General features: G+C 38.6%; 2 protein-coding genes, 1 long non-coding RNA gene and 1 pseudogene across 3 annotated transcripts in view; 3 read left to right on the top strand and 1 right to left on the bottom strand.

The window, feature by feature from the left end:
- The window catches only part of LOC143568847 (110 kDa U5 small nuclear ribonucleoprotein component CLO-like), a 277,562-nt gene that overhangs the window by 223,064 nt on the left and 29,670 nt on the right, over positions 1–24,828 (bottom strand). The window lies entirely within an intron of this gene.
- Positions 6,992–7,713, top strand: LOC143567421 (uncharacterized). Its single transcript, XR_013141413.1, has 3 exons — positions 6,992–7,153; positions 7,321–7,384; positions 7,516–7,713. It is a non-coding gene; the product is annotated as an uncharacterized LOC143567421 (long non-coding RNA).
- LOC143568838 (putative UPF0481 protein At3g02645) lies at positions 11,958–13,732 on the top strand (annotated as a pseudogene).
- On the top strand, positions 19,081–20,354 carry LOC143566439 (uncharacterized). The gene is made up of 2 exons (XM_077053144.1): positions 19,081–19,654; positions 19,915–20,354. The coding sequence occupies exons 1-2, from the start codon at positions 19,081–19,083 to the stop codon at positions 20,352–20,354; spliced, it is 1,014 nt and encodes a 337-aa protein (XP_076909259.1).

Raw genomic sequence — 24,828 nt, forward strand, 5'->3', positions numbered from 1 at the left:
TGATTCGTGCGGATAGACCGGCGCTTTCATTTTTGGGTGCTGAACCTTTTCCCTTCAACTGACCTGCGTGAAGGTTTTTTCACATTATTGGGTTTGTGCGGGTAGGACCGCCTTCCCACGCAACGACTTCACGTAATTATGCGGTGAAAGCCGGCATACTAGTGTTCAGAAAAGTAAAATCATCTGCTTCGATGTTCTAAAGAGAATCATTTCCATTAGAAGTGGCTCTTGGCCTTTACAAATTGGAATTGATTTACATGCAAATTGTGTAAATGAGCTCCCTTCCATGTTGGGATGGGAGTGCCATCGAGCCGATACGCACCTGGTTCGGGATCTCGTTCTTTACGCAGCATGTAGTCTTGACATTGAAGCTGGAACTTTTATTCGTGTTTTCCCCAGCTGAGGTTCTACACGCACCCGCCTGCTCAGCCTTTATTGCGCCACGAGGTGCGCGAGCGTCCCATCTCTGACAAATGCTTCGACCATGTCTTTTACGTCTATGCATTCTTCAGTGTTGTGGCCTTTTGTCTTGTGAAAGTCACAGTATTTGCTCCGATCAGCATCATGACGATGTCGGATTATTGGAGGCTTTGGCCATGGGAGCTCTTCAGTAGCGAATATCTCAGTGACGCTCTTGGTGAGTGGCGTCCATCTGGAGTTCTGGTGCGGATGTACATTATCCCTTCCGCCCAATCGATGTTGCAAGCTGGATGAGGTGTCAAAGTTTACCCTTGACTGCCAAATGCCTAGCTTCCGCTTTTTATTTAATCGGGCGGTGAGGACGTTGTCTTCTCTGGTTTTCTGAGTGTAGAGGTTTGTGCTCTGGGGGAGATCTCTACCCAGTTGCTTCTCCGTTTCCGCATAGCGCTTTGCTGCTGTCATGATGGCATCCCATGTGGATGGCATGCCATCTTTACCCGTTAGGGTGCGGATGAGCTCTGGGTCATGCGCGCCCTGGATGAAGGCAGCGCGAACAAGATCTTCGCTGATATTGCCCAAACTTAGCTTCTTTGAGTTGAAGCGAGTGATGAAGTTTGGCAGAGATTCATCTTCTTCTCGTATGCATTTGAGGATTGTCCATTGCTCCTCGGTATACTTCCGTTGCTGGCTGAAGTGTTGGCTAAACTTCTGCTGGAAGTCTGCCCAGTCGTAGATGTGGTTGATCGGTAGACGATCAAACCAAGCTCTAGCAGCCCCAACAAGCGTCATTTGGAACATGTAGCACCAGGTGGGTTCCGTCCAATTGCTGACGGTTGCCCCCCGCTATGAACCTGTTCAAATGATCGTCTGGATCAGATATACCGTCATATGTGCCTATGTTAGGCATTTGTTTGGCACTCTTTGGGGCGATTGCTTCCGCAATGTCCCTTGCAAACTTGGACGTTCCTGCATTTGCAATGTTTGGTCTGAACGTTTTGGAGAAGTCTCGTGGACTTCCACCTGTGCTTTTTGGTTTGAAGGCTTGTCCAAAATGCCTTTTCGGTTGGGATTCCATTTCCTTACGCTTCCCTTTTGCCTTATGGCGAGGGTTCGCGTCGGAGTCGGATTCCTCCGTGTCATCCTCCCAGTATTCGAATTCGTCGGCCTGTTGTATGGAACGCAAGCGTTCGTCCAACTCAGCCTGGAATTCCTTTTGTCGTGGCTCCGCCCATGCCTTAACTTCATCGAGAGTTTGGCGGGGGAGTCGTCGTTTCTCAAACTGGGTATCAGTGGATCCCGGTAGGCGATCATTTACTGCACTTGCCCCAGCTTGAGTAACTGTGGTAGTGTTCGTAAAATTTACTTCACTTGCCCCGGCCTGAAAAAGCGTCTGAAACGACCATGTACTGTCACGTCACCATAACTTCCTGCACGTCCTGACACAGTCAGAAGAAACCGTCGCACGACGTTTCAGATGTTTGGACTGTTCTTATCCTCACCAACCTTTCGAATTTCAAAATTCAAAATTCAAAAAGATCATAAAGTAGGCGGGAAAATACCCCCTTACCTTGGAAGTAAAATAACCGTAAGACGAGCGCAGGTACAGTGTTAAGGCAAAACCCTTCACATACCTAGCGCCCCGCTGGGAATTGAAACCAAGAAGGATCTTCTGGGCAATGCTTGCGGAAACGGAAATAACATCCCCGCATAGCGGGAACGTCGAGAACTACGTTGTTCGAAGCTCCAGGATGGAATTGGTGGTCTTAACATAATTGATCACTATGTTCAAAACCACCAAAACCTCAAGGAGAATCCACACAAGTGGGACTCAACGCTCCTGACGTGCGAGGAGATTACAGCCTACCCGCATCATACCCAAAGACCAAGCAGGAAACTCGGGCATTTCTGCAAGTGACAAGGACTTCCGCGGGAAGAATCCCCATGGAAAACCTTAGAAAAACCCTTTTCAAAACCCTCTGCTTAAGTCCAAAAGTTCACCTCACTTTATTAAACACTCATGAGAAGAACATTGGACTGGGGGGACTTGAAGAGGTAGGTCCCAGCAAAGCCCAGTTGGACTCGCAAGACTCACCTAAAAGAGGGACGTCTGCGCAGAAACCAACTGGATCCGCAGGACCAACCATGCTCAGAGACGTGACGTCCTTACGCGCAGTACGCAAGCTGGTCCCGCAGGAAATGCCTCCCGATGGTGAAGGACTCCGCCTGTTCCCGCAGCCTCGGATACAAGCCATCAGGGAAGGCCACCCGCGCAGCAAGGCTACACGCACAAGGCACTTAGCTCTCAATCACTCAGTGTCACCTGAAGGAATGAGCGAAGCCGGGAACAATCCCGCACAAGGGCGGGAGGGGGAATACTCCCGCCCAAATAAGCCAGTCCGTACGATACAGGAAGATCTTCTGTACTGTACCTGACGAGGTATGGGAAAAAGATCTGACTAAAGATACGACAGCTTATTGACAACAGTATGGCGAGCAGCATGCTCCTGCACTGTATGTCACTATTAGCCGCTGCCTACTCACCAACTACTGCCATACCACGTGCGTAGCCGTCAGTTGGTGGAACAGGAATAGTATACAGCAGGCCTGGTCGCTATCAGCCGCTACCTACCCACCAACTACCAGCAGGGCACGTGCGTAGGCTACTGTTGGTGGAACAGGAACACTGTTGCAGCCGGCCATACCTCTTTGGAAACCTACCTTCGGCTATAAATACCACAAATGGTATGACCATCTCATCTTATCATATCTTACCACATTATCATCATATTATACCTGATATCTGCTCTAGCAATCTCTTAATATACTTTTATATTTAAAGAGCAATCTAGTCTGATTCTCACGCCGGAGGGTGGTCACAAGGAGGAACCCCCCTCTTCTCAGTGACGAGCTCACGGTGTCTGTTTTGCAGGTTATCAGAAGAACCATCTTCCAAGGGTCTAACCCCTCGTGGGAAACATCTATCTAACCCCCAGGTTACCAGTAATCTGCCCGGGGTCCGGTTAGTGTTTCTTCACCTCCCTAACCTATAAAATGTGACTAACCCGGGTCGTATTAATGTGTAATCGTTGAATTAAACATATATAAAAGACTAAGTATTCAATATAGTTTATTTTTCATGTTATGACTGAAATAAGCATTTATATTTAAAAAATATATAATGTAGTACTAAAACTCTTCACTACAAAACTAATAACTATATGAACTTACGAACCAATTATTTGTTCAACTAGTATATTTCAATTAAGAGATTAGATTTTACATTATGTTAGGTATACATGATTTCAACGTCCAATATTATCCTTAGAGTAGTAGAATTTGTGTTAAAGAACCACAAACTAAAATTCCGTTTATGTTTCTTTAAGGTACAAAAGGTGTTTTGTATACGAAACACTTCGGAGACTGAGTATCAGTCCCTAATACATTTGTAACATCCTACTTTCGGTTATATTAATAAAATAAAGTTCGTTTATTTTATAGCGGGTTGTTATCGGTTTAGTTGAATAGAATACGAGATGGACTTGTGTTGGGTAAATGGATATGGGTTATGGACTTGGGTTATGGAGGAATGAAGGAAAGACCATGGGCTTAAGCCCATGATCAAAAATATATATACCCTTAATCCTCCATTTAATTCATTTACACATATCCCTTACACCTCTCAAACACTCACTTAAGCTCTCTCTCTAGCCTCTCTCTAGCCGAAATATAGAAGAAGAATCGGATCCCGACCCAAGGTATGATAGTATTTTGTTGTATGAGCTTAAATCCGTTAGTTATGGTCACTAAACGACGATCCGACACCGTTAAACCGTTTAAGTCACGAGATCCGGGTGGAATCGGGTATAAACCGAACCTATGATGAGCTTAGGGGTCACCCTAGCTCAGATCTGGATCGAACGGGACGAAAAACGGTGAAAAACGAGTTAAAACTCGTTTTTCAGACGTGTTCGCGGTTTTCCGGCGGCTTTCCGGCAAAGGCGGCGCCGGAAAGGCGGCGCCGGAATAGTGGTACGAGGATAAGGAATGTCAGGGAATGTTCTGACATTCCCTGACCTAACCCTAGTTCGCTATGGGGACTTAACGAATTGAAGGTGATTCGTTAGTTGATTCGCTTAAGGGAGCACATCGAACTAGCTCTAGTTCGTCTATGATTCGTCTCTGTTTCGTTAAGGGAAAAGGGTAACGAATTACCCTTGATTCGTTATGATTAGTTCGTTAAAAGAAATAACGAATTAGAAGGTCCAATTCGCTATATGGACTGATTCGTTAAGGAGTCCAGTTCGTTAAGGGTTCAATTCGTTATAAGAACCAGTTCGCTAGGATAATCCAATTTGCTATGAACCAATAACGAATTAGAAGTTTAACTGAATGACAATAACAGTCCCTGGACTTAGAAAAGAACGATTTAATTACAGCTTAACCCCAGCCAGGGGCTCTGCCCCTTGGACCCCGCTAGGGGCTGCCGCCCCTAGAACCTCGCTGCCAGGGGCGCTGCCCCCGGACCCCCGTTCGTTGAGGGTAATAATTAAACTAGAAAGGCGATATGTGTAGTGATAGTTTACTGAAACGTATAATTATTATACAGTTAGTCGGGCACATCTCAAGAAGAGAATAACCGTAAACGGTGAACGCAACCGCATTGAGGTGAGTTTCTAGCCCCATTTCCTTGTTATGTTTTCGGGGTTGTGTGCATACTCGATGTGATAGTTAATACACTTACCTTAAGTAGTAAGTGTATGCCTTGTATGATGGATGTATGATGATTGCTTGACGGTGCGTGAACGATCTTCGGATATTGCATGTACCGTCAGGTGGTAGCTAAAGACGTGATTGCTATGTATGATGCAAGATAAGATGTATGTATGAATATTTATGATGTATGCATAATGTACGTATGATAAGTTAATGGTACGTGAACGCTCTTCGGAGATTGCACGTATTGTCAGGAAAAATATTTAAGGACATGTATAGTGTGAAGCTATGGAAAAAAGGGTACCGGACCCTAATAATACCCGAGGATGAAGGGTACCGGACCCTAATAATATCCGAGGATGAAGGGTGACCGGACCCTAATAATATCCGAGGATGAAGGGTGACCGGACCCTAATAATATCCGAGGATGGAGGGTACCGGACCCTAAAAATATCCGAGGTATGTAGGGTGAAACGCCCTTTATAATGTATGGTTAGATATGAATGTGTATGGACGAATGCTGATCTTGATATGTTGTAATGCGTACCTTCGGGCACGTATATGTGTATGAAAAGTAAGTTACGTGATTAACTAGAACTCACTTAGCATAGCTGACTTTTAGTATGCACGCAGGCAAATAGGTTGAGGCAGCTCGCGTGACTGAAGACACATGGCATAGAAATCGAAGATACTGGCATCTCGAAGAAATGTTGTGATGTTTTAAAGACTATGTTTTGTTTTAATTGACTACGAATGTTTTATAAGACATGACTTGATGGTTATGTAAAATGTTATGGATGAAGTTTTTATTATTCCGCAAAAGTTTTTGTTAACTTTGATATTTAGAATTGCGTTTATGAGCAAATCAAACGTTAAAGTAGGGCTACCGGTAACGGGGCCTTACAACATTTCCGCGAAACTTAAGTATAGGCACTGACTAATAGAGACTGAACATCAGTCCCTACTTTTTAAATCTACAGAATGCTTTGAATACTAAATATGATAATAGAAAGAGGTTAATTGTTCAATATTTTAGACTGATTTCCAGTCTCCATTACTTTTATTTTATTTGATATCATTTACGTTGAATACTTGGAGACTGAAAATTAGTGCTTGATCATTTCATATACAAAAGACATTTAATACTAAATATCAGTCCCCTAATTAGATTCTTTTGTGATAATTTAGAACTGATTTTCAATCTTTAATATGTTCGTTCCATGTTAGAGACTAAAAATTAGTTGCCATACATATTTGCCATTATTCACCGCATATTTGGGACTGAGATTCAGTCGCTAATAAGTTTCCCTCCAAATCCTTATCTTACTTAAACATATCTGAGACTGGAATTTAGTCTCTTATGAGGTGTCAAGATATTAGCGACCGATCAGTACGTGTTCATACCGTTTGCTTTTGACACCTTTGGCGCTCTCGGCCCTGACGCGGTTCAGTTCCTTAAGCGGGTTCAGCAGGTGGTCAGCAGTAACTCCGCCCATGCTAAAGGGAACGTTGTGTTTAGTAGGGTAGAGTTTGCTATTCAGAAAGGGGTAGCGGCGCAGCTTGTTGCCCGTCTATCTGCCATTAGTCTGTAATTGTCCCGGTGTAAACATCAATAATATTAATAAAAAACTTACATGTAAATGTTTACATCATCAGTCACATAATAATTAGTCCCTAATATTATCAGTAACTGATAAATCAGTCTTAGATATTATATATTTGAGACTGGTATATTAGTCTCTAATAGTCACTTTTTTTGTAGTGCATGTTATTAACGTGTACGCCCACCGTCACTCATTCATCTCATATTCACCTTCTCTTTCTTTCTCTTCCTATCTTATTGACATAGACTTCGACTTCAATGGATGACATTATCTAGGACGGTGATGTTTCATCGCGTCTGTGTGTCCGAAATATGAAGGCTTCCGGTGGCCATCAAAACCCCAAATTGCAGAAACCCTATATGAGGTTAATGTGAAGCTTCTGATTTCATAAATTGATGGGATCCCAATGGACTTAGGTAATAGGAATGTTATCTATGTGCATGTATATAAATTGTTAAACCTTATATAGTTTTGAAGGAACAGTTTTTTTTGAATGTTTCGCCCTTTGATATTGATGTTTAGTGGATATAAAATTACTGGAATTTTCTACTCATGCATAATGGTGTGTTTTTTTTGTTCACAGGTTTCAGTTTAACCAGCTTTCATGTGGTTTGTGGTATGTTTTCCGTTCTACGTGTTTGTTTTCTGTGAAGGTTTGTCTCCGAAACATACTATTAGGAACCTATAAGCAATGGTTTTATATTTATTCCTTAATTAAGCACATCAAAATATTGGCTCTTAATTGTAAAACTTAAATCATTTGCAAAACTCATGTTAGGTTTCTGACGCCGAAGTTACAATGGTCGATGATTTGGTTGGACGCTTTCGGTGACATAGTTACGGGTACGTGTTTCGGTTTGTTGCTCTCCTTCCTCGGTTTACAATTGAGGTATAATACGTGGACAATTGCTTTCATCCTAATTGGTTTGATGTTAGTTTTCTATTTGTGTGTTTTTTTTTGACCTGCAAGTTATGTGTTTGATTAAAAGCTTGAATGAATTTGAATTTGAATTTGAATTGCATGGGTGTTTTACTAAATTACCATTGTTTATATAATTTTGGCAAGCATTGGATTGTTGCTACTTGACATTAATAATTTATTGAATTTAGTTGAGTTCGAACAAGACGCAAGTTTACATTTACATTTATAGTTATAAGTCGTCTAAGGGAATATTGATAATACTACTTCGGTCTCAGCTAATGTAGTTTTGATATTAAGATTAGGACCATAGAGGTTGGTGGCAAACAAATGAAACATAAACTTCAAGTCTAGGACACTGTTGGTCAGGGGACAATCATGACTGATAATTATTTTTTGTTTTAATTTCATGAAAATAAGAAGATGTAAGTAAGAGGTGTGATGTTGATACATAGTAAGTAAATACCGTCTTATTTATATATAGAAAGTACAGTGTGACGCTCTTATTCAAATATAGTCAAGTAAATCGGTATTTGTTTCAAAGTAAAAGGTTTTCTTGATATATTATAGGTCATGTGTGTTAATTATTTGTTTACTATTATAATAGATAAATCATAACCATTATATATGCAGGTGCCTTATACGTCAATATAGTTTATAGCCACTTCCAAGCTAAATGAAGATTTACTCTAAGAAATTGTACAATTAGTGTCAACACCATGTCAGAGTAACTCTGATGCTAATGATTTCACAATCATGTGTCGGGATAGGTCGAATGGCTAATGATCGCAACATCTATGATCATTTTGTAACAAATGATATAATAATGTCAAATTTCTCTGTCTGTACATTACCGTCTTCAAAACCCAGCGCAAATGGGCAAAATGTAAATTATGCGGTTTCTATGGCTGTACATTACCAACTTCAAATGGGTCAAATGTAACACTAAACCCACCCCGCCGCAACGCGGCGGGTCTAAATACTAGTTCTTAAATAAAATTGTGATGTTTGGGCTCGTATTACATGGGCTGATGGGCAGAACATTTATTGGGCTCATGCAACAAAAAGGGAATTATAAAGAAATTGTAAAACAACGTGAATCGAGAACAACCAAAATTCACCATCAAGATGCAAGACTAGACGAGTCGATGATCATCTCGGGTGTAGGGTTTATATGCGTAATCATTAGACTTTTAGGGTTATTGGATTAAGTTCGAATTTTGTGGGCATGTTAAGGCTTTTGAATTTAACTGCCTATTCGATTTATTTAATCATTTGGGGTCCTTTTAATTTTACTCAAGTCATCATTTCTCGGGTTTTTTTCATTGGGAATAATTTGATGTTAGGTTGGTTAATTAACTGAACTCACAAGATTAAACAAAATCATGTCTATGTGATTTCCTATCTAGAATTATATTAGTTGAACTGATTATTTGCTAAACAAAGAATGCGGTGATTGATTTTCCTTTGTTTTTGTGTTACAACTTAAAATTAATTCTTTTATACAATTGTTTTTACAACTATCCTAAAAGAACGTTTGACATTGTTTGTATACTTTAGTTTAGGTAATAAACTAACATTTTTACTAATTCTATGTGGTAATGACATTATTTGTCTGTGGTCTGTACTAGCAGTAGCATATGTAATTAAAACACGATAATATACTTGTTTTTATTAGATCACGACATATACACCATATTTTCATACATAAACAGAAGAAATGCATTATTTTTAAATTCGTTCTAAATTATACACGGTTAATATTATTAATTTATTATAGTGTGTTGAACAATATAAATAAATAATCTGGTTTTTAGTTTAATAAATAAGGTATTTTTTTTGTTTAAACCATCATTTAAAAATGTTGAACTGCAATAATATGTTAAAAATATATACAATTCTACAATATCTATCTTGAACAAAGTTAGAGCTAGATTTTTAAAAGGCTTGTTTTTACATCAAATTGATAGTAAACCTATAGTTTGTTCATAAAATAAAATAATATATTTGTTATAAGCAATAATGTTGTTTGACAATTTGCCGTATTCATTGTTTGCTTATGGGGACCGATCAGAGGTGAAGGTCATGGTACATTATCTTTAGCTTTGACTTATTATACAAGCTTACACAAATTATTGCACGTTATTGATGAGGCGTCCTTGCATTCAATGTTGTTAAATCCTGCCCGTTAGAGGGAATCTGACTACTCGCCAGTTTTAGTGTTGGATCGCTAGTTCGCTACTAGTTTTACCGATCTGTTTTTTATACCTAGCAGTTGAAAGCGGTGACATGATTCGGTGGCTAGAACGATTTTGAGTTAAAAAAAATAAATTAATAGAAAATGTCTTTTAGTATATAAGATTTAAAATTGGAAACTCTGTATGAAAAGGAGAGTCGAATGTTTACCAACCAATTTTAAAAATATTTATATTATATTTTTGGGTACCTAAATTAAATACTTTTTTCAGCCTTTTTAGAATTTTTGTATTACAAAATTTTCTTTTACAAGTAAAAAGATTTGAATAATTCATGAATTTTTGTACAAACATAAGTGTTTATTAACTAAAATATAAAATACTGGTATTTATTTTTGTACGACTAAATTAAGTAACAAGTAACAAATATCAACAAAAAACGACAATCATTTACTTCCATGTTATTTTAGGATGATATTTCCTATCTTCACAATTGTTTCTGACTTATCTTAATTAGGTGGCCAATTGGCCATCCATCCTCCATTATTGCCATTTGCCTTTCTTTTAACATATAAATGGAAGCATTGTTTAAGAAATCGTTAGCGCTAGTCTGGCGTGATGAGATAGAAACTAGCGATTAACCAAGATCAATAGAGATCAGTTAAATTGGAATTTATATGTAATTTTTCAAATATACATATAAATACTAAATTATATATATAATTTTTTTTTATTTTAGTTGATTTTGACCAAATAGCGGTTAATTAGCGACTAGTCGATGGGATACTAGCTATCGATTAATCGATACTTAAGCGGGATTTTTACAACCATAAATGGTAGTAACAAAAAAAATGAATTGGAACCCTATCAGTCATGGACCGGTTCTTCACATTTTTTTAAGAATATAATTTCATTTTTATTTTACACTTGTTAATATTTGAATCTACAACCTTATATTTACGAGTGTGAACGGCATACCACAATAACAACATATTATGGATATTTATTATTCAGAAAACAATGAAAGTAAAAAAGTTGATTTGATCCTTTACAAAATTACTTGCAATTACTAGCATATATGTCTTACACATTTGAAAAGTGAAGGATTACACCAAACTCTTCTCGTGGTTAATAATAAGGTAAATCGTCTAATAAAACGGATAATTTGAGTGTTTGCTTGAATTGTAAACCATATGAGTTCATCTCACCAGATTTAACTCCTGAATTCAGTCAACCCTCGTCCAAAGTTGATTAATACCCGAGGATTAACACCAGTTTCACCAAGTATTTGATAACAATTATCAAATTTATGGCCATTTCAAGCCAAGTCAAATTAGTTGTTGGTATTTATTTGTTCATAATTAGATACCAAGGAGTATTTTTGAACTCTAATTGCTAAACTTTGACTAACACCAAGCAAATTTGGTCAATCAGTTAACCTAAATTGTCATTTCGTGAGAACTTTAACCATTTTCTTTAACATTTAGGCTGGTGTTATCGCCTAACGCTACCAACGTTAACCCACTCCGCGTCAACCACCAGCCTTAACATCAACCACCTAACCCTCTTCCGTATTTAATTCAATACCTCCCATCCTAACGTCGTTGTGTTAGGCCAGCGTTTCACTGCCACGTCGGACCAGCTCCGACAGCGTTTATCGACAACATATAATAAACAAGTATCCATTATCCAGATGTAGCTCGGTTTGTGTTAATTGGATCATTTTATGAAAAAAAAAGCTTTTTCAAAAAAGAAATAAAAATAAATAAAAAAATTACTAAAGTAATATTATTGTAGTGGTGCCAATGTGAGGCTGGCTCGTTTGATAGCGATATATCTTTCCAAAAAAGAACCCATATTCAAATCAAGTAACAACATATATTATATACCTTTTATAATTACCGGTATGTTTTCTTTTAAGAGTGAAATAAAATTTAATCAGGTAGGTTAGTTTTCCGTCAATAATCTAAACTGACAGTAAAAAAAAATTGGTGTGAAATATAGTAAAAGTAATATTTATTTAAAAAATAATATTACCAAGACAATAATTGCGCGTGTTGGCTATCACATGCTACATTATTTAATATCTATAATTTGAATAATGGATCACATGCCTCATTAATATAAAAAAAAAATAAAAAACCAACCATATCTTTAAACACCACGTGAATCATGTCGCACCAACCAAAGCCATTTGTTTTATACAATACATTACTCAAACATCATTGTACACTTGTACACTTCCAACAAACCAATCTTGACTCTATCAAACATGGCTTCCGTAAACCCCTTCATCGCTCCGACCACCGGCGACCAACCATGGGTCGATCAAATGCGTAAAACCTTAAAAACACAAATAGCCGTACCCATTGACACCCCACCACTTTCCATTTTCTCAATCCCAAAAACCCTCAAAGACGAAAAACCCGAGGCCTACGAGCCTCAGCGTATAGGGCTCGGTCCGAAACATCATTTTCGGACCGAGCTGTACCAAAACATGCAACAAAATAAACTCACCGCGGTTAAACGGGTCCTAAAACCTTACCAAACTCTTGATCTAGAAGATCAAGTAGTCCAAAATATTAAAAATATCGTACCCGTGGTTTCGCCTTGCTACGACACGTTCCCGGAGATGGACGAAGACGCTTTCGCGTGGTTATTCGCTATCGATGGACTCTTTTTGCTAGACCAATTGGGAGTTTACTTAGAAAAAGGCTTTGCTATTGATGAAAAGGATTTGATCATTTTAGAAAACCAAATTCCATTAATTGTATTAAAAGAAATCGAAAAAACGCTTTCGCAGAGCGAAAGCTGCGAAAGCGTTGACGATTTTTGGGAAGCGAAGTTTCGTCACTTTGCGGAAATGAATTTGCCTTTTATTCTCTCGAAAGAGAATATCGAATTCTGCGTGTTAACCATTTACTTTGTTACACGTACCACTCGATTGTTAACAACGAAAAGGTTTCGCGAGATGTTAGTTTCACGAAACCCTGGAGTGTCCCGAATTAAAAACCCTCAACCGAGGAATTAATGGAAGCGGTAATCCAAGCGGCTGGGATAATCCCGGCCGCCAAACCCTTTCTCGGGATTCTGCAGAATCTCGAGAAATTATTATACGAAACGGGGGAGGAATCCTCGATTCAAGAGATTCGGGTGCCCTCGGTTTCTGAACTCGGCGACACGGCCTGGGTGAAATTCGTGTTGTTGAAAACCGAGGAAGGGATTCGAAACATAAGCTTTGATAACGGGAGCGTTTACCTTCCGTTATCAAGCTTAATTTCGACACCGAGGTTGTTTTACGAAACTTGATGGCGTACGAAAAACTAATGGCGAAAAATAGTTTAATGGGTGGGTTCGGGCTCGAGCTCACGGAGTATGTGGATTTTATGTGCGGGATTATTGATAACGCGCAAGATGTGAAGGTGTTACGCGAGTTGAATATTATCGAAGGCGAGTTGAGAGACGAGGAGATTGTTAAATTGTTTAACGGGATAGGGCGGTCGCTCCCGAATATGAGCGGGGAGTCGAACTTGAGAAAGACTGTTGCGGAGTTGAATAAGGTTTATGAAAGTGTGCCGAGTGTTCGGATTAAGAAAGAGGCGGATAAGCAGGTTCGGGCCGTGGCTAAGGCGATAACGTTTTTGGTTAGTATTTCGGGCACGTTGGTGTTGGCTCGTGAGGCGTTGGTGCAGGTCAGTGGTTCGAGCTCGACCCAGACGTTGGTCAATTTTGTTACGGACCACTTGGGGGTATTTTCGTCTTTGATCCAGTAGGAAAGCAGATTATATGTTTTGAATAAGTTAATTGTGGTTTTAGACTTTTAGCCATTTGTTGTGTTTTGAGAAGATGAACTTATTATTGGTATAATATTATTGAGCCAATTGGAGTACATATGGAAATATAATATTGTTATCAATTATTTTAACTTTATATATATTTTTAAAATAAAACTTATGAAGAAATGTATGGTGAGTACAAAAGGTGGGCCCATGTTTTGTTTGTCGTTATAGTGACAGATTTGTATTTTTTGAACCCCACACCAGCATGAACACAATCCATACCTACCAGTGGTTATTAGTTTTTTTTACGATTTACTTTCTTTTATCTATTTTAAAAGAGTAATATGCGGTTTTCATCTCTATGTTTTGTTTAAATTTGTGAGTTTTGTCATCGTAGTTTCATTTCACTTGCAATTAAACTCGATTCTATCAACCCTGTTAAGTTTGGTCATTAAACCCGTCAACGTGTCCCTCACGTGAGGAGGGACAATTTTGTCATTTTTCTCCACAAATAAACCCCAACCATAATTCGCAAGCCCATTTCATGGAAGGGTTGGTTTGTATTTGAGGAAAAAATGACAAAACTACCCCTTAAATTAGGGGCACACTCATGGGTTTAACGGGGTTAGTGGGATCAGATTTAATTGCAAGTGAAATGAAACCACATGAACGAAAATCGCAAATTTGAAACTATTGGACTGAAACTGCAGATTTGGACAAACATGGACGAAAACCGCGGTTTACTCATTTCAAAATGTTTTGTCTCACCAAATCATCTCCTTCAGCATTTAGTTTTAGCGACATCGGGATAATGATGAAAGACTAGATGACTTTCACTTTTATTCGTTGGATACTTGAGCTGAACGAGTTTTATCTCACCACACTATCCTGCCTCGAGCAAGTGTTTACGGGTGTTGGTCTTAGATGAGAGTTTTGCTCAAATAAAAAAAACGAGTGTATTTGATGTGATGAATTTAGTTAGTAGACCATTTAAAAATTTAAAAGATTTGTTGGATGATTAAAAAAGGGTTACAATTTTCATATGATTATATTTTGTGAAAAAGCATTAAACTTGAGGTGAAGGAACCCATACAATTGCCATTGTCAAGAGTACAAACTAAACCATCACCCTAGCTCACGACAATAACCATCCTAAAGCCTAGCCATCGGCCCATCAACGTTGGTAGCTCATGACAATCGCTCATAATAACCATCCTAATAGACCCAACCTAATCTCATGAGAGCTTAGTAGACGAAACAACAAGGCATCCTTAATTCTAGCAAAAGAAAAATAATACGCTCTCTAAAACATTAGCAACCACCACGGATATTTTACAACAGTCATTCACAATAACCACTCGTAGTTTCCCCAGTCATCCCCTCATGACAAAAAATTCTTTCTCTTTTGTTTCTTTTATACATATCTCATTGTCGAAATACGAAATGAAATCTGACCTGATCCATGACGATGTTTCCACGGATTTTGAGATGAACGAACCACGTCTTGATCTTCTTCTTCAGCTGTGCTTGAGACCTGCGATGTTGAGACCTGCGATGGCTTTATGAGGGTGTGGAGGTGACCGCTAAGATATCCTGATGATTTCTTGTTCACAGACACAAAAAAGTGGTGGTGGCTCTTATTGAGCATCACCTCTAATAAGGAGGTGGAGACCTCCTTATATAGAGAGTCTCATGGCCACCATCATGGTACCCTAATGGGCCTAGCCCAATTAGGGTTACCTCCACAAAACCCCCTCAGCCCAATAACATTGTATTAGTCCATGTAATAAAATAAGCCAAACATAATAGATTTAGGGTCGTAGAACCGGGTTTTAGTACCATACCCCTACAAGCCCCCCAAGTCCAGTGTTGCTCCTGGGCGCGCAAGCGTCTAGGTGGAGCGCTGGACTTTATAAGGTGTGAGGCGGTTTTTTCCCTTTTCTTTGGCCTTGTCTTTATTGTCTGAGTTTTGGGAGGTTTTTCCCATGATGGTGACAAGCTGTAAAAATAATGAAGCCTGCGCGTGAGGCGGCTTACGAGCTATAATAATAGAGCCTGCGCGAGTTGCGGCTTACGAGCTGTAATAATAATGAAGCTTGCGCGTGAGGCGACTTGCGAGCTATGAGAATAATAATGCCTGCGCGCGATAGGCGACTTACGAGCTAAGAATAATAAAGCCTGCGCGCGAGAGGCGTCTTACGAGCTGAGAATGATATAGCCTGCGCGTGAGGCGCCTTACGAGCTATGAGAATAGTAAAGCCTGCGCGTGAGAGGCGTCTTATGAGCTTTGAGAATAATAATTAAGCTGGCGCGCGGGGCGACTTACGAGCTGAGAATAATAAAGCCTGCGCGCGAGGGGCGTCTTACGAGCTGTAGCATAATAAAGCCTGCGCGTGAGGCGTCTTACGAGCTAAGAATAATAAAGCCTGCGCGCGAGAGGCGACTTACGAGCTAAGAATAATAAAGCTTGCGCGCGAGAGGCGTCTTATGAGCTTTGAGAATAATAATTGAGCTGGCGCGTGAGGCGGCTTACGAGTTGTGAGTAATAAAGCTTGCGCGCGAGAGGCGTCTTATGAGCTTTGAGAATAATAATTGAGCTGGCGCGTGAGGCGGCTTACGAGCTGTGAGTAATAAAGCTTGCGCGCGAGAGGCGTCTTATGAGCTTTAAGAATAATAATTGAGCTGGCGCGTGAGGCGGCTTACGAGCTGTGAGTAATAAAGCTTGCGCGCGAGAGGCGTCTTATGAGCTTTGAGAATAATAATTGAGCTGGCGCGTGAGGCGGCTTACGAGCTGTGAGTAATAAAGCTTGCGCGCGATAAGCGTCTTATGAGCTTTGAGAATAATAATCGAGCTGGCGCGTGAGGCGGCTTACGAGCTGTGAGTAATAAAGCTTGCGCGCGAGAAGCGTCTTATGAGCTTTGAGAATAATAATTGAGCTGGCGCGTGAGGCGGCTTACGAGCTGTGAGTAATAAAGCTTGCGCGTGAGAGGCGTCTTATGAGCTTTGAGAATAATAATTGAGCCGGCGCGTGAGGCGACTTACGAGCTGTGAGTAATAAAGCTTGCGCGCGAGAGGCGTCTTATGAGCTTTGAGAATAATAATTGAGCCGGCGCGTGAGGCGGCTTACGAGCTGTGAGTAATAAAGCTTGCGCGCGAGAGGCGTCTTATGAGCTTTGAGAATAATAATTGAGCTGGCGCGTGAGGCGGCTTACGAGCTATAAGAAAAATAACAGCTTGCGCGTGAGGCGTCCTATGAGCTGTGTGAATAATAAAAGCTTGCGCGCGAGGCGTCTTACGAGCTTATAAGAATAATAACAGCTTGCGCGTAAGGCGTCTTATGAGCTGTGATAATAATGAAGCTGGCGCGAGAGGCGACTTACGAGCTATAATAATAATACCAGCTTGCGCGCGAGGCGTCTTAGGAGCTGTATTATGTCCCGTGCCAGGCGCAGATGTTGCATGCGCGTGCGCGTAGACTTTGGTATGTGTTATGCGCCACGCGCAGATGTTGCATGCGCGTGCGTGTAGACAGCGATATGTGTGAGCATGTGATGCGTAAGCATGTGTAATATGCGTGAGCATATGTGATGCGTGAGCATATGTGGTGCATGAGCATGTGGTATGAGGATTCCCAACCTTGAAGTTTGGCGCGAAGCCATATGGGATATTATGAGGATTCCCAACCTTGAAGTTTGGCGCGTAGCCATATGGGATATTATGAGGACTCCCAACCTTGAAGTTTGGCGTGTAGCCATGTGGGATATTATGAGGACTCCCAACCTTGAAGTTTGGCGCGAAGCCATATGGGATATTATGAGGATTCCCAACCTTGAAGTTTGGCGCGAAGCCATATGGGATATTATGAGGATTCCCAACCTTGAAGTTTGGCGCGAAGCCATATGGGATATTATGAGGATTCCCAACCTTGAAGTTTGGCGCGAAGCCATATGGGATATTATGAGGATTCCCAACCTTGAAGTTTGGCGTGTAGCCATGTGGGATATTATGAGGATTCCCAACCTTTGAAGTTTGGCGTGTAGCCATGTGGGATATTATGAGGATTCCCAACCTTTGAAGTTTGGCGCGTGGCCTGATGCGCGCATGCACGGCGATGGAGTGGTGACTCGTGAGTGCGCGTGCATGGCTGAGGTCTCTTGCGCCAAACCCAGATGGTGGTTTCCGCGGCGGCATATGCACGGCTGCGGAGTGAGAATTCGCGGGGGTGAGTTACATGGCGGCGGAAATCTGGTAATTTCTGGATCTGCAATTTTAGAGTCAGACCTGCAACTTTGGACCTAAAATCCAGGTCTGTAATCTAGACCTAGATCTGTAAATCAGATCTGGACAGATCTGAAGCTCGGAGCAGATTTAAAACCATCACAGATCCGGAGACCTGATCATTTGAATCAGGCCGTTTCTTCTTGCCCAGATCTGGAAGCCTCTTTTTAGATCTAAGGATCTTTTTGAGCTTTAATAGAACAAGCCTTGATGCTTTTTTCTGTAAACTTCCAGATCTGGGTTCTTCCTGGGAGAGATCCGACAGCCGAGATGAAGATCGAAGGGCAGTTCGTTGCCGTCCCACGGATGGCGCCAATGTCGAAACACGAAATGAAATCTGACCTGATCCATGACGATGTTTCCACGGATTTTGAGATGAACGAACCACGTCTTGATCTTCTTCTTCAGCTGTGCTTGAGACCTGCGATGTTGAGACCTGCGATGGCTTTATGAGGGCGTGGAGGTGACCGCTAAGATATCATGAGGATTTCTTGTTCACAGACACAAAAAAGTGGTGGTGGCTCTTATTGAGCATCACCTCTAATAAGGAGGTGGAGACCTCCTTATATAGAGAGTCTCATGGCCACCATCATGGTACCCTAATGGGCCTAGCCCAATTAGGGTTACCTCCACAAAACCCCCTCAGCCCAATAACATTGTATTAGTCCATGTAATAAAATAAGCCAAACATAATAGATTTAGGGTCGTAGAACCGGGTTTTAGTACCATACCCCAACACTCATATTGCCCAAGGATGTTTACATAAACACACATATCTACATATTCATCTTTTTTGGGTCCAGTTTAAGCTAAGCATTCTACTTTCTCTTGTTCCTACTACGGAGGTGTTTTAGAGAGAATATATTATTATGATTTGTTGGTATTTTATTATATATATAGGCCTCCTCGTATCCATATGCATATGCATATATATCAAATTCTTGTTATGTCCATCAAAGCTTTGGTGAGGTAATTTTTTCTAGAACCCAATGACGCCTTTTCTTATATTATAATCATAAAAACAAAGAAACAATAATTTACTAAACGAATTAACCTTTTTATATTACAAGTAGCACAAACTTCACACCTAATTATGTATTATATAAACACATCACAATTACATAGTTTATGTATCCTAATTAGTACCACCAAGTGTTACCATCATCACCATATGGCCACCATAGATACATCATTGATTTCAGACCCTAAAGAAGATCAATGGGTGTGTGATGTTAATGAAATTATGAATCATCAGTTCCAAAGCCAATTTGTACCGGCCGCTTCTGTTTCGATGTTTCATGTCCCTAAATCCCTAACCCAAAAAAAACCCGAGGCCTATGAACTACAACAAATCGAGCTAGGACCGATTCATCATTTTCAGCCGCAACCCTACAAGAAGATGGAGCAGAAAAAACTAGCTATCATGCATAGTGTCCTAAAGTTTAAAGATTCTAAGGATAATCTCCTTAATGCATTTCTAGATTTTGCCCCTATGCTTAGTTTGTATTATGACACGTTTCTAGAAGATCGTGATACGACCCTGGGTATGATTTTCGCCATTGATGGTCTCTTTTTGCTAAATCTGTTCCGTACTTATAGTTATAAATATAATAGTGATCGTTCGCCTGAATTACCCAAAGTTGGTCCAATGAAAAGATTGGAGGCACAAGATATATTGATGTTAGAGAACCAAATTCCGTATATAGTGTTTCCTGTGATCGACGATATTTTGCATCCGTCATCAGGTAATTCCTTCTATTCGGGCACTAACGTGTCGCCTTCCATATATAGAGCTTTTTGTGAGCTCCATACACCTCTTATGTTGTGTTCAAAGCCACAAGCTCCTCATGTTGTAGACCATCTTCTCCATTATATGTACTATTCAATTATACACAATGTCCCTTTACCAAAACAAGACGATCCGATCAAGGCCACGGCCACGGCCACCATCCTATGATGATTTCCGCTATTGATGATGGTTTAAATTTCTTTTCAAAGCTTCCAGAGAAACAGATTGCTCAAGTGTTTATGGTCGGGGTCTCTGCTATTGAAACTTTCGCCCAAACTAGAATTGCCCTAATCCCTTCCACTTCCACACTTCATGATAGCGTGGGATTCGAGTTTCATAGCCTAGAAGCCGACCAAGGCATTCAAAATATAGACATCCAAGGGAAAGATATTTATTTGCCAATAATTACATTGAACAATGACTCGGAAGTCATATTAAGAAACTTGGTTGCTTACGAGACATTAACCACTAACTCGAATGGTTTCCCGCTTATTGAATACATGGGTATGATGTGTGGGCTTGTCATGACCAAGGATGATGCCAAATACCTCAAAGGTAAGAATATTATCCGAGGTGACATGGGTGATGATGATGTTGCGAAACTCTTTACAGGGATGAGCAGTTCTGTACCGGCCTTTAAAACGAATCCCATTTGACTAAAGTGATCAACGAAATTAACAAGGTTTATAACAATGGAGCAAGGATGAGGATATATTTGGTCTTGAAGAAGCTAGCACGTTGGTTGGTAGTGGCTTTAAAGGCTATAGGGCTTTTCGTCGAATCTTCATGGAAGATTGTGGCGTTCATGGTTAGCATTGTAACTGTGTTCTTGTTAACTTCGCAAGCTTATTGTGACGTTTATGGTTGCGATAAAAAGACAGTCACCTTGTTGCCTTATGGTTCTAGCTAGCTCGGTTGCAATATGCTTTCAAATTATTATCATTGCATCATTATTGTTAGGCTTATGCTTCATGCTTCGTGTCTTCTAATAAGTTGTTTGTTATATGATATTTGGTTGTAACTGCCTTATTGTTTTAATTGAATATTAAATGGTTTATGAACAACTTGGTCCTTTTTTATACTATAAGTTGGACCATAAGACAATAATCCAAGATATATTATTAAACCATGTTAATAAAATATATCTACTTGAAAACTATTGATTTCTTGTGATAAAATAACCAAAAATCGTTTTCTTTTTACTAATTATAAGGTAGATTCCGATCTAACTTTATTTATTAAATTCAACATGTTAATCCATGTTTTTGAACATACCTTTGCGACATATATTTTATCTAAGTTTTTTTATGTAAATTTTAGTCAAAATCAACCCGAAAATCAAACCTTTTGTAATGAACATTTTTCCCGTTACGAAATGTGGGTGAAAATTAAACTTTGGTAGCATAGCTTGCTAGTAAATGAAGTTCTAGATACCGATGTAACTGCAGCCGTTACAGTCGTTGTAATTATTCGATGTCTATATAAATGAATCAATCAATATAATTTTAGACACCAATTTTATAAACTTCGAAGTTCTAAGAATCCAAAAACATGATATTTGTAAAATCACTGTTGGTTTTATTCATGATGCATTTAGTAAGGCATGAACTAATGTGAACTTTTACACGAGTTGAAAAGGTATCCAATCAATATGGAATCCATAAAACTACGAATATGCCTGCAAGTGATTAGAACAAACATGAACGATGATGCATGTTCGTATTCATTGTAGGTTACTCTAATCGAACAATACGAACAATTAAACGCAAAATTTTTCTTGCTAATGTTTGTTCTTTAAGAAAATGACGTGTTTATGTTTTCTTTATGCTCGTTCGTTAAAGTATAAACGAATGGTTCACGAATGAACATTACTGAATACAAACAAGCAAATATCAGTAGTAAGTAAATGTAAACAATAACGTGTTGGACCTAAAAAGTTACTAAAACTAGACTAACGTATAATGGCTTAGAAAATACGAATGAATATATGAACAAACATAAATGAATGAACTAAACAAAACAATCATAATAGAAGTAGAAGAACGAACATGAATGAATTGAAATGAACAAATGTTCATTACAATAAAGAACGAACGAGACACTTATTCATGTTTATTCGTTTAGTTAAATGAATAGAGAAATTTGTTCATAACCGTTCATTTATTAAATGGGCACACTTAAAATGAACTTTCCTTCAAATGTTCACGAATAGTTAACTAACGTTCAGTTCATTTACAAGACAACTTACAAAGGAGATAACAAATCTGTTAGTTCTTGCTAAAGAGGAGGAGGCGTGTGGGATGGATGGGGAATGGCCGTGTGAGTACCTCTTGAATCCCCTTCAAGGTACCGAAGTCAAAAAGATCTTTTAGTATCGAAATCATAATAACATTGAATTACAAACCTCTTTACTCATAACAATATATTTATCATGATTTTTCATTTTGATCTAAATTCTATAAGTAGTTACCCAAAATAGATTATACTAAAATGACTAACCAAAGAGCTAGCAATGGAGTGTGATATCACGCTATAAAATGATAATTATCAAAGCACTGGTGACATAATTTATTTCTAGATGTGCATCAAGTCTTTTTATTTATTATCTACTTATAATAAAGCAAGGCATGATTAACGGGATTGATAGTTTATTAAACAAATTAATCTTTCTATCTTACAAGTAGCACAAAGTTGATACCAAGTTGTATATTTATATATATAAACGTACAAATCACAATTGCATAGTTTGTGCATCCAAAGTATTATCAACTGTACCTTTATCATCTTAATATGGCCTCCATAGATACATTGTTGATTTCAGACCCTATAAATAGCATAAATGGGTTGTTGAAATTGACGAAAAACGACCGTGAAAACTAAAGAGAAATCTAAGTTGCAAGAAGTTAATCGATGAAATTAACGAGGTTTATGAAAGTAGAGTGATTATGAAGATATATTTACTCTTGAAGAAGCTAGCATGTTGGTTGCTAGTGGTATTGAAGGCTATAGGGTGTTTTGTCGAATCGTCATGGAAAATTGTGGCGTTCATGGTTAGCATTGTAACTGTGTTCTTGTTAACTTCGTAAGCTTATTGTGACGTTTATGGTTGCGATAAAAAGACAGTCACATTGTTGCCGTACGCTTCTAGCTAGCTCGGTCACAATACGCTTTCAAACTTATGCATCATGTTTCAGTTGTAAGTTGTAACCTTGATTGAAGTTTTCTATTTAAATCGTCATGTGTCTTCTAATAAGTTGTTTGTTGTAAATTATTTGGTTTTATCTACTTTATTGTTTCGATTAAATATTAAATGGTTTATGAGAAATTTGTAGTTGTCAATACTCTAAGTTGGAATATAAGACAATAATCCAAAAGATATTATATATTATAAAATGGTCCAGTGTTAAAAGTTAATAATTTCTTGTGACAAAAAAGCCAAAAGTCGTTGTTTGAGGAAAAAACAAATTGGCATAGATTATCTTAGGATTTAGGAATGCTTCGGTTGTTAGTTTGAGAAAAAACAAATTGCAACTTGAGATACACATCCAAAGAACATGCCAATTCACTTTTATGGAAGAATTTATTAATTAAAAGTATTAAAAAAAATACTTATAGAAGGTAAATTATAGTTCTTAAAAATTGATGTTAAAACATTAACGAATAATATTTGATGAAAAACCTAATAGTTCTTAAAAATTGGAGTTGACCGGGTGTTTTTGTTCTTGATAAATAAATAAAAAATAATGCAGGCATTATTAGTTTTTAATAAAAAAAAAAGTGTAGTTTTTTTAAATTTATGGTTTTATTATCCAAGTGTTTGTCGTTGAATATTAAATAAAAACATGCATTTTTAGTTATTTTTGTTTAGTATTCTCTTTAATTTACAAAGAGACAGAAAAAAAAAGAAAAAGAAAACTGGGCCAAGCAGTGAGCAGCCCAAAGCCAAGTCCATGTCTCATAGGCCCAAACACTTTGTTTAATTTAAGAAGAGCCCAATGCACTAGCAGGCCCAAGAAATGCATCAATTTTAGATGATGTGGCTGATCCAGTTGAAGTGTACTTGAGTCTAATTGGTGGGCTCATATATATGACAATTGACACATACTAGGCCCGGCATTGCATAAAGCCGTCAAAGTTTCACTTGGGAGTTGGGACTTGATAGGTACCACTAATTTATTAAGATGAAATGAATCGAATACGCTTGTTAAGAGAAAATGTTGCTGTGTTCATTCGTTAAGCGTTCACGAAGGATCATGATTAGAGTTGTTGGTATTCCTTTGTATTAATTCACAATGAACTTGAACCGACACAATTAACTTCCGTAAACCTTGGTTTAGTATAATTACAATACTTAACATTAATATATACTACCAATCTAGCTTAATGTAAACAAATAATATAACTTAATAAACTCTAATATAATTTTGGGCTTTGGTAAAATAAAGCAAAAGATGGAAAGGAGGTGGCACTCATTGAGTCACCGGATATATTAAGAGTGATCGGGGAAGTAGTAGTAATGAGGTGGCACTCATTGAGTCACCGGATATATTGCGCACATGTCTTTTTATTGGTAATTTTTGTGTTATCAACATGATTTTAGTGTTACTGGGTTAACTTATTGATCTAATAAACATTATTAGTTATTAACGAGTTAGGAGATGCAGGAGTGTAGGCTCATTTAATAATAATGTTTTATGTTTTGTCGTTGGGCCATATCTCGTGGAATAGTTTGGTTACCCGTGTAAATCGTTTTTCGAGTTATTTTAACAACACATGGCCTTGGCAAAACTAATGATGTCTAAGAGTGCTATTATAAGTTAATAGTGTTTTAACTTTTCTCTTTCATTTAATTGGCTTGAGTTAATGTAACGTATTAGGCACCAGTTTTTGCCTCCAGGATATTAATATTGCTAGTATGTGTTTCTTCATATTTTTTTTGTCGGTGAAAACAATTTATACATGAAGCTCAATGCTTTTGGTCTTTTGTTGAAAACATTTGATTAGTTTTCACTACATTTAAATTGTTCATTACATATATATAGAAAATTAAACATAACTTTTTTTAACAACTTAAATTGCACATTTTTTCCGATAATGTGAACCCTCGACATATTAAGGGGGTGTTTGAGA

The sequence above is a fragment of the Bidens hawaiensis genome, unplaced genomic scaffold (genome assembly GCF_021521415.1).
Source record: "Bidens hawaiensis isolate Kalapana, Puna unplaced genomic scaffold, B.hawaiensis_p1.1 tig00001236_1, whole genome shotgun sequence".
Taxonomy (NCBI): Eukaryota; Viridiplantae; Streptophyta; class Magnoliopsida; order Asterales; family Asteraceae; genus Bidens; species Bidens hawaiensis.